General features: G+C 36.9%; 1 protein-coding gene across 1 annotated transcript in view; it reads left to right on the top strand.

The window, feature by feature from the left end:
- The window catches only part of PPAT (phosphoribosyl pyrophosphate amidotransferase), a 57,518-nt gene that overhangs the window by 42,369 nt on the left and 4,016 nt on the right, over nt 1-11,133 (top strand). Inside the window, exons 2-10 of the mRNA XM_042468745.1 lie at nt 1,819-1,885; nt 4,294-4,500; nt 5,255-5,367; nt 5,500-5,636; nt 6,593-6,695; nt 8,165-8,316; nt 8,942-9,069; nt 9,805-10,026; nt 10,187-10,307. Of these exons, the coding sequence (XP_042324679.1) occupies nt 1,819-1,885; nt 4,294-4,500; nt 5,255-5,367; nt 5,500-5,636; nt 6,593-6,695; nt 8,165-8,316; nt 8,942-9,069; nt 9,805-10,026; nt 10,187-10,307 (1,250 nt within the window). The remainder of the gene's footprint in view (nt 1-1,818; nt 1,886-4,293; nt 4,501-5,254; nt 5,368-5,499; nt 5,637-6,592; nt 6,696-8,164; nt 8,317-8,941; nt 9,070-9,804; nt 10,027-10,186; nt 10,308-11,133) is intronic.

Here is an 11,133-nt window from a genome sequence, read left to right as displayed (position 1 = left end):
ATTGGCACTGGGAATCAGCTGTTTTCTGCTTGACAGAAATGATGCATAACCCTGAAGTGTACAAAAATACATTCTTGGGCTCTGCTTATGCAATGCGCTTTAAATATAATCACTGCTTTGTAATGAATGCTAAAGCTCTAAATACATGCTCTGGTTTGTTCTGACTGACTGGCAATAGCGTTGCGCCCTGGTGCTGTAACGTCTTTTCTACCAAGCGCCTGCCTTTCATTGCAGTAAAATATATGTTCCACTTGTTTAGGATTGCCTCTTGAATCTGTGATTCTGGCATGGATACTGGTTTGAGCTGTTCGAAATGCAAGTTTACCAGGTTGGGTCCCCATATTTACGGATGTTTCCCCTCCCCTGCTCAGAGCAAACAGAATTATAATTTGTATTTTGAAAATTGAAAGGTGTTAGCAATCATTTCGTATAGGTAGCCATTTATTTTGGTTTGGACAATAATGTACTATAAAGCAACAAAAATAGATCAAATTGGCGTTGAAAATGTTCAAAAATATATCTAATATCCAGAAAATTTTCAGCTGTATAGGATAATATTTTTGGACAACATAGGCTTTTCAGCACACTTTTATACAGTGGATTCTTTGTATCCGCTGGGATTTGATTCCCAGATTGAATAACAAAATCCGTGGATGCTCAAGTTCCATTAAATACAAGGGGTAGAAAATATACAATGAAAAAACAAAGTTTGCTATTTAGAAGTTGTACCTTTTAAAAAAAATATTCTCAAGCCATAGATGCTTGACCCCATGGATAAAAAATCTGGATAAGCACAGTACAGGCGAACATGACCAAGGGTTTCTATAGCTCCAGTATCGCAAGAACAAAGTCAAGATTCATGAGGTATTTTTCTGTATTTCCCTTCTAATACAGCTGTTGGAAGGACATTACGCCAAGCTAATGACAAAGCTCTCCTAAATTTGGGTACTGTAACATAAATAAGAAGCTGGATATGATACCACCATATGATTTTTTACCAATATATAATTAGAGAAGGCAGCAATTTTAGTCTGACCTTTGATATCCAGAATCCTTTCCCTTACGACCAGTTTGGCTTGATCTAATCCCAACTTTAGGATGCTATCCCTAGAGAGTCTAAGGTTCAATTTCTTATAAATAACTGTTTCCCAAGAGCATTTGTAGTTATCTGCCAAAATTAGCTGTGACAGTCCACCAGGATTATTATTTAGTTTTAACCAATAAGTGAAGATGTTTATCCACAGGCTGGAAATTGCTATTTGATTATATATTCCTTACCTGTCACTCTCTCTTCCCCCCACTGATGACACTGATGACTTTGGTGTAAGAGCAGTAACAATCCAAGGATGTTATGGTCTATGTCTTCATGCTTGTGCGATTAATCTCACTAGAGGGCATGTTTCATTTCTGAATATGGATGTGGTAGCTTCAATTACATCTTTTTTCTTGCAGTGAAGGATAGGAGCATATCAAGATGAGGTCCATCCCAATCTTTCTTAGAAGGAATTCTAGGCTAGTTAAGGGTTATATGGTTTGAAGAACAATGTGCTTCAGTGTCAGAATGTTTCTTTAATGTGTAGTATACAGAGTTGGCAAAACCACCTCCACTTGAGAAAACCCTATTAAATCAATGGGGTTGCCCCCCTGGGTTCTTCAAGAAATAAAATCTGCAAACCTTGGGATTTCCTAAAGCCTACTGAAATCTGCATGGATGGTTCTATTTTGCCTACATATGGGTTCATGCTCTGAGAATGATTTTACTGCCAGTATATGAGATATGGTTTTGTTGCATTAAACTGTTATTGTTTTCTCTCAAAGGGGCCAAGAGAGTGCTGGGATTGTGACAAGTGATGGAGAGTCAGCTCAGTCATTCAAAATGCACAAGGTAAAATAGGAAGCTTGTCTCATTAAAACAAAATGTGGGTATGACTTAAGTCAAAGAATTTGAAAAGGACTCAGACTCATTTATTGCATGTTTAATGGAGCAAACCTGATGGAAACTTCATAGCTGAACATATTTTCCCCCATCCAAGTCATAAATCCAATGTTGTATATTATAAGTAGTATTATGAAACCCTACTTTGAATTTAACAGTTTTTCTACACCAGGAATAAGAAAAACAAGTACAGTCATACATATTTGTTTTGAACAGAATTATATCTTCACTATACCTTCCAAATGCACTGTAAAAAAATTGCATTGTTCTTCCTCTCTTAGCGTATAGATAAGACACAATGGATGAAGTAGGATGGTCAAACCTTTTCAGTACAGTTTTCTCTCTGTAATGATAAGCCTCTGCATATCTGACCATCATGGACATTGTAAATGAAGTTTAGGTCACATGGTTGTTTGTTACTGGTACATGTTGAGTCTCCTTTATCCAAAATGCTTGGAACTAGAAGTATCTTGGGTGTTGGGGATTTTGGAATACCTGTATTTTCATATACGTAATGAGATATCTTAGAGATGGGACCCAAGTCTAAACATTCATTTATGTTTCATATACACCTTATACACATAGCCCAAAGACAATATTTTAAATTATTTTGTGAATGAAACAAAGTTTGTGCATATTGAACCATCAAAAGCAAAGCTGTCGCTGTCATTTACCCAGGAAAAAAGTTTTAATTTTTGGAGTATTTCCGATTTCAGAATTCATGATAAGGGAAGCAACCTGTACATCACAAATCCTAGTGTGAAGTCAATCAGTTTGAATGACGAGTCAGGGACAGGCAGAAAGATTTATTTCCTCATGGCTAGCCATGGGTTTCAAACCAAAAATGTTGCCACTGCATTATAATGGTTCCTTCTTTTTTTTACCTATACAAGAAAAGCATTTAGGAGGACTATATTTTTTACGTTTTTCTGGAATTTAATCTACCTCAAGCTACCTTGTGCATCTTTATAATGTGTGTATTTAATTTCCTTTACACATATCTGTTTGACTGGTTTCCTAAATGTGCTCCTAACTCAGAAAGTTAGTTCCTGACCATGACATCAGGGCAGAACTTTCCTTATGCACAGTGATAAAATACCAGTTGCCTTATAGGAGAATTTGAAATCTCCTTATCTACTCAGAAGAAGGAGCACACTGTGTAAGCAAGAAGGATGGGAGAGTGATGGATGGCCAAGGCTTTTAAAGAAGGATGTCAATTAAATCTTCCATTACTTTGAGTCAGGAAAATAGTTCCTCCTAATTTAAATTTGAAATATTGTAATTTCACCAGAAGTACCAATTTATGAAAATGAACAATTATATATCTGTGTGAAAAACATCTGAATAATTCTTTCTTGTAGAATTGAGCAGATACTTTGCTCTGGCATTTGTAATGCCATGGTTTTCACCTTTTAGCATTTTAAAATATATATCAGAACTCTTAAAAGGCCAAGAAGTAACTGTAACAAAATTTCGCATCATTTAAAAATGTAAGTAGTTTTATTCATCATGGTGCACGTCTAGCTGTCCATGAAGCTTTCCAGGTAATATTCTCCCTGGCAACTACTTCATAAAGTCATCTTGTTGAAGTAGTTTTTTCTTACATTATCACTTCCCTGCCCACGGGTATGAAATTGTATTACCAATAAGCTATACTGTTGCTTTTTGATGATATGGAAATATGACTGACTGATCAGAATATTATGATGGAAGAAGAAAACAGCTATGTTATTAAATTAACTTCACAGTTGTTCTGTCTTCTGTGTTTCTGAAGTAGGGGTAGTAGGAAGGAACTGGTGTAGCACTAAATAAATAGCATGTTTTGTTTCCTTATTTTAAAAAAGATGGTATATAGGTGTTATAGAACATCTGATAACGCTACTGGTGTGTCCTCACTATTAACCCATTTTGCTGAGCATTATTTAAAAGTTACTGATGGGATTTACATGCATCATGTAAAGCTACTTCTGTGTAATAGGTGTCTATAGCACTTCTACAGGCCTATGAAATGCAGCATCTGCCCAGATAAGAGAGACTAAATTTGCCAGCAGCAAAATAGCAACTGTGACTTTTCCAAAGAAGGAAAGTGTTATCTGGAGAAGAAAAGCTTTGTTGCTCCCCTCCAGTTAACTGCATTTATTGTACAGTGAGAATTTTGTCCAAAAAAACCAATATGATAAAACACGTTGAAGAAAACAAATGATATTAAATGAGATACCTGCATACTTTACAGAAAGATAAGGGGGATTTCTCTTTTCTGGGAATACTGATGTGTTAGTTTTAGTGTACTGAAGTATATTGGGTGGCACTGGAAACTGAATTTAGAGCACATTTTCAGTTTCCTTTTTGTTTTTCAGGGAATGGGTCTTGTTAATCATGTGTTCAGTGAAGATAGTCTGAAAAAGCTGTATGTTTCAAATCTTGGAATTGGCCACACAAGATATTCAACATCAGGAGTCTCTGTCTTGGATAACTGTCAACCATTTGTTGTGGAAACACTGCATGGGAAGATTGCTGTAGCTCACAATGGAGAGCTCACAAATGCTGTGCGGCTGAGGAGAAAGGTAGGTAATTAATCTAGCATTCTGCAGTCATTCTAAGCATAGAAGGCAGGAAGACACAGTAAATTTACACATATATTTGTCATAACCAATATTTAATGCAGAGACCATTAAAATGGTTGACATTCCAAGAATCTGCTGCTGAATATCATGGGTAAAGGCAATGCAATGCCCACTGCCCACTGTTTACCATATAGTCAACCTTATGCATAAGTCAAGGGCAAGTTTTGGGGCAAAAATTGTGGATTTCAATATGACTCGTGGATAAGTCAAGGATAAAACATGCAACAAAGGATGCAAAAGATGAAGTTTACTATCCAGCAGATATCAAGGACCCACTGTACATATTTATTTGAATGAGTTAGTGAATAAAAGCCCCTTTTGTTTTGTAGTTCATTTGTATGTATGTATTTGCTGTGCTGGCTTGGAGATTGTGGGTGTTAACGTTATTGTTGTGTGCCTTCAAGTCATTTCCAACTTACGGTGATCCTAAGGTGACGTATCATGGAGTTTTCTTGGTAAGATTTGTTCAGAGGTTTCCCATTGCCTTCCCCTGAGGCTGAGAGTGTGTGACTTTCCCAGGGTCACTCAGTGGCTTTCATAGTCAAGCTGGGAATTGAACTGGGGTCTCCAGAATCATAGTCCAACACTCAAATCACTAGCCATGCTGGCTCCCATGGGTGTTATAGAGTTGCCTTTTAAAGATAATTCAGATATGAGCATGTACCTAATGTATTGTGTGCCCTTTGTTTTCCAGCTAATGCGCCATGGTGTGGGACTCTCCACAAGTTCTGACAGTGAACTGATCACTCAGCTGCTGGCATTCACCCCTCCTTTAGAGCAAGATGACACACCAGATTGGGTAGCAAGGTAAAGCATGTGGCTTGGGGAGCACTGAAATTAGCAGCAACTCTCCAGCTGGTCAAAACTACTATTGAAAACTACCATTTATGAATTATTGTCAAAATTAAAAATGATACATTAAGTGACTTCATCTTTCAGGATCAAAAACCTCATGAATGAAACACCCACTTCATACTCAATTTTGATGATGCATAAAGATATAATCTATGCAGTACGTGACCCCTATGGGAACCGACCTCTCTGCATTGGCCGTCTTGTTCCAGTAGGGGACATTAGTGGAAAAGGTATTTTATTTTATTTTATATATCCTGCCTTTCTTCCAATACGGAACCCTAACTTGGTGATTACGTTAATGTGTAAACCATGCTTATGCAATGAAATTTACATTCATTTTGAAATGCTGCCAATCTGGGATCACTTTAGCCCTTTTTATAGCAGGTATAATTTCCCTGTGGAGTGGGCAGAACATCCTAACTGTGGATTGGTCTCCCCCTTTGTCCATAGGCAGGAACCAATTAGCCTTTGAGGGAGTCCAGGTTGCAGAACAACCCTCCTATGAAGCCAGTCTTCTGTCCATAGGGATGTATTTAAAACACTATAACCTTCCCACTCTTCTTAATAGAATCCCCTAACCATCCCTTTAAGCTTTTCCTCCCTCTCTTTTCTCCCTCCCTCTCTCTGTTTTTGTTCTTTTTGCCTCTTCTCCTTCTTCTCTTTTCTGGGCACCAATATGGATGGAAACCAAACATGCAGATGACTGCAAGGAAGAAGGGAAGCCCCAGCTATTCTAAAGAAGCTTTTGCTGCCTTAAAAACCACACACCCTGCTACCACTGAGCTGCTTGGTGTTACACCCAGCCATATCTTGTACCAACTGAAAAGTATGAGGGTCATATTCATTTTTCTAAGCAGACAATAGATGTGTGCTGAGAGCCCTGATTTAGTCATTGCTTCCCAAATCAGTCTATTGCCTATTTAGGATGTGGGTCACCCTTTCACACTTCTTTGCTGAAAGAACCAGCAGTGTAATCACATCAAATGAAATTGCTGCATAAAGAGTGAAAGGGCTTCACCATATACTCATAAGTGAATTGATACTGATCTGGGTGGGATATTTTGCCAGTAATGTCAGTACAGTCCCACTTTGTGTTCCAGAATTATGAGCACAAATGTAAATTATCTAGAGTGTATCATTAAAAAAAGTTACTAAGTTCCAAAAATTATAGAAATAGTCTTATTGTTGTACTCATTTCATTTCCAGGGAAAAAACTATGCTGAAACTGAAGGATGGGTAGTGTCTTCAGAATCCTGCAGCTTTTTATCTATTGGTGCAGAGTAAGTTTGTTCATTATATACTGAATTAAAAATAAGCCAACAGATTGCTTCTACTATTTTGTGCTACAATAATACTTAATTTGAAGATAGCCATGGCCTGACAACGCATATCCCAACAAGCCGAACTGTACATTGCCTTCCCCTGAGGCTCAGAGCATGTGACTTGTCCAAGGAAACCCAGTGGGTTTTGTGGCCAAACTGAGAATCGAACCCTGTTCTCCAGAGTTGTATTTCAGCACTCAAACCACTGTGCCAAGTTTAATGATATTATAAAAATTCTGATAATATGGATTGTTAATTTATTTCCCAAAACATTTTAACATATTCATTCAGTTCACATACAACATTGTTGTACCTTGGGCTGTGTGCTGTCTCTTTCTTTTACATGCTGTGCTTAGTGTGTAATGAGATCTTGTAGCACCTTTGAGACTAATTGAAAGAAAGAAGTTGGCAGCATGAGCTTTCATAGACTTAAGTCTGCTTCCTCATATGCTCTGCTTAATTTGTTAGTTTGTTGTTTATAAGCAGTCTTGCTTCTAAATCTACCAAATTTCTGTTTGTTTTCATATGAGAACATAACCACCTAGTGCCCATCTGCATCACCATTAGCTGATTAGAAGAGAAACAAGCCAGAGAAAATCATCTGAATACATCTTTGCATGTGACACCAACAATAAAAACAAGAATGGATATGATTTGTATAGTCACTGTAAAGAGAATAACAGTCACTGTTTGGATTTCACTCTATATTTCTGTTCCATGAGGCTGACAAAAATGCCTTAACTGGAGCTATTGTCATATTTTATTTCATTATATTACAGTGAGAAATCATTATAATTATTTCTGTATGTAGCCAGCCTGTTTCTGGGCTGATTTTAAAGCTTTCCACCAAAATGTTGAATTAACAATCTGGCCACACCTTTCAGATTGCTCAGATTTGCTTTAGTCTTCTTAATCATGGAAAAGGGATATGGTGCTCTGGTAATCCCTCTTTTGAACATCCAGAAAGCTAATTAACAGAATCCTATACACATTTATTGATATGCATGTCCTATTATGTTCAGTGGGACTTATTCCCAGCTAAACATACATTACATCCTTAGCCTTCTTGTTGCTTCTGAGATTGTAGCCAGTATAACCCACACTTTGAAGAATTATCTTCACAGGCCATAAACCTACATTAAAGAAAATAAAAGCAGATAATTTATGGAAGCTTAAATATACCCTCAGTACCACATTTATACTTATTCCTCACTTCTGTGAAATTATGCCAGACATAGTATAACTGGGATCATGACACCTGCTAGAAAATACATATATATTTTTCCAAGTTCAGAATTGTTTAATGACTGAAGTCATTAAAGTGACTTCAAGTGCAGCAACTAATGTTCTTTCTGTGACAATATTTGCTCTTTTTTTAAAAAAAACAACTAATTATGCTATTTCACCTATGCAATCATATTTTACAGATATTACCGTGAAGTTATGCCAGGAGAGATCTTGAAGATATCTAGAAATGAGGTCCAGACCCTGGATGTTGTACCAAGGCCTGCAGGAGATCCTACAGCATTTTGTATTTTTGAATATGTGTATTTTGCACGGCCTGACAGCATTTTTGAAGGCAAGCTACCAAATTTGCTATATGCAACATTCCTTCAGTCTGACATAATTTATATTTAAGTGCTTGTAAAAAAGAAAACATCTGTGGATATGCCTAACTTATAAATTGTCTAATATGTATAGTTGAATTGCATGCCTCTAACCTGTAATCCATACATGTACTAGGGCAGTCAAGGTGCTTCCATTCTGGAAGGAACTGTCATTTTCTATACAAGAAAAAAGTAATGATTTCTACCCACAATACCTATTTGTATGATGTGCATGTAGGGAAAATAAATATAAATGGGATCAGTTTTTCTTGAGATTAGTCATAATTCCAGTATATATGACTTTCCAATTTACATCATGAAAGCACTTTAACAACTCTCCCATTTTTAATCTCTCCTCTTATTTTTATTTTATGTGATTTTTTTAAAAACTGATTAAAAAACTAGCAAAAATATTATTCAAAAGAAAAAAAGGTTGTTGACAAATCAAATTGTTAAGTAGGCTGAGGTTGACCCTTTACACCTGTGTAAGTGTTCCATGGGATTATAACAGCAATGGAGGAAGACTAATACAAATACCTTAATCAGAGTCATACAGTAGGAAAAAAAATATATATAAAGTTTCCTTAATTTCCATAGGTCAAATGGTGTATTCTGTAAGAAGGAGATGTGGTCAACAGCTTGCTATTGAAGCCCCAGTTGAAGCAGATTTGGTTAGCACAGTTCCAGAATCTGCAACACCTGCAGCTCTTGGCTATGCACAAAAGGTATTGTCGCTGTTTTTTTCCTTTAACGCCTAATTCTCTTGTTATTACAGAACACAGAGGTGAGGAGGGAGATATATGGCCTTATTTGGACTTAATGATAAGGCAGGGAGATTTAAGAATCCAAGCTTATTGAGTATGAACAGTGTGCTATCTGAAGATGGCGAAATGAAACAAATTTTGGTCTGTGGCTTGTTTATTGTGAAAGCATCAGTTTGACATTCTGGCTTCTTTCTCTTTCAACAAGTGAGAAAAGAAACCACAAACAAGCCTTCAGCGATTAGAGATAAGGGCTTGGGGTTGTATGAGGACCCCCTGGTAGCCAGAGTTTCTTCATTCCTGCCTTTTGGGTTTCAAAGCTCAAAATAAGACATGGATTACTAAACGTATTCAGAAATGTATGCTGTTGAAATCGCTGGCTATCTTTGGATAATTATTATTATCCAAAGATAATAATAATATAATAAATGATTTATTTATATCCTGCCCAATCACAAGGAATCTGGGTGGGTTACAACAATTAAAAAATACAATTAAAATACAATCAAATTCAACCTACAGTAATCCCTTTCCGAATGGACTCTTAAGAATTGCAGCTTTAACTGCTCCCCCCATCTACACTTCTATTTCTAAAAGTGCTAAGCAGTGCTAGTCCAAACATATCAATGTTTGATTTAGAATTGATTTTAGCCACTTCACAAAAACTGTACTTTGACCACTTTTTCTCCTTTTTTGCAGTGTGGATTACCATATATTGAAGTATTGTGCAAAAATAGATACGTGGGAAGAACTTTCATTCAGCCAAATATGAGGTTAAGACAACTTGGAGTAGCCAAAAAGTTTGGAGTCTTGTCAGATAACTTCAAAGGGAAGCGTGTTGTCCTCATTGATGATTCTATTGTACGAGGCAACACCATTTCACCCATAATTAAACTATTGAGAGAATCTGGTGCTAAAGAAGTGAGTAAATATTTCTGACAATTCCTAAGCAAGACTTAACTGAAGGACATACCTGTCCATACCTCAGCATCCATCTTTCAGTGATATTTTGCTTCTCCCTAGTATAGAACCAAATTGATTTGACTCCATTGTGCTGCTTTTCCTTTTTTTCCTCCCTCAGGTACATATTCGTGTTGCTTCACCTCCAATAAAATTTCCTTGTTACATGGGAATAAATATTCCAACAAAAGAAGAACTTATTGCTAACAAGCCTGAATTTCATGACTTGGCCAATTACATAGGTAAAGTGTTTTATTTTTCCCATTCTTGTCAAGAAGGATGTGTGTGTATATTAAGAGAGAGAGAGTCCAAAAGAGTAGCCATTTTAATTTGTTGTGGCAAAATAGCAAAGATAGCAGTTTAAAGGCTAACACATTTGCAATGGCAAAAGCTTTCTTGGACCAAAATCCAGTTCTTCAGTTCCTTGAAGTCTAAACTGGCTGACACTTGTACACACATGGTTAAGCAAGGCCTGATACAGACAGTCCAAAATAAAGCTGCTTTGAGTCACTTTGGAGGTATGCTGTTTAAATGATACATGCATCCTAAGGGTCCAGAAGCCACACCAAAGCCACGCTTCAGTCCTAAGCACTGGAGTGCAGCTTCCAGACTCTTAGGACGCATGCATCATTGAAACACCATACCTCCAAAGTGACTCAAAGCAGCCCGAGTCAGGTGGGAGATGAAGAGGAGTGTGGTCAGAGGAAAACAAATGCAAAAACAGCAGCAACCCAGTAATAATTGCATATGTAAAAGCAAAATAATTGGAGTGATAAATTATTAGTGAAATTAGAAATACAACATCACAAAAAGACCTTACAGTACCAGCTTTCAGAATTAAATTAAATCTTATTTTATCTTTCACTCATGTCTTATGTTCACCTGAAAGCTGTTCCTTCTGTACGTCTGTGGTGGTTCACTAAAAAGACTGCAGTACAACCCTCACTTATCTGATATGACAGTAAGCTCCTCTGAATTTAGTAGAACTTCCCTTTGACCAGGGAAGGATTTATTTATCACTATTTATTTGAAATTATTTTAGGCAGCTTTTTAGATTGGAATGAGGTA

The sequence above is a fragment of the Sceloporus undulatus genome, chromosome 5, assembly GCF_019175285.1.
Source record: "Sceloporus undulatus isolate JIND9_A2432 ecotype Alabama chromosome 5, SceUnd_v1.1, whole genome shotgun sequence".
Taxonomy (NCBI): domain Eukaryota; kingdom Metazoa; phylum Chordata; class Lepidosauria; order Squamata; family Phrynosomatidae; genus Sceloporus; species Sceloporus undulatus.
This window is presented reverse-complemented; position numbering and strand designations above follow the sequence as displayed.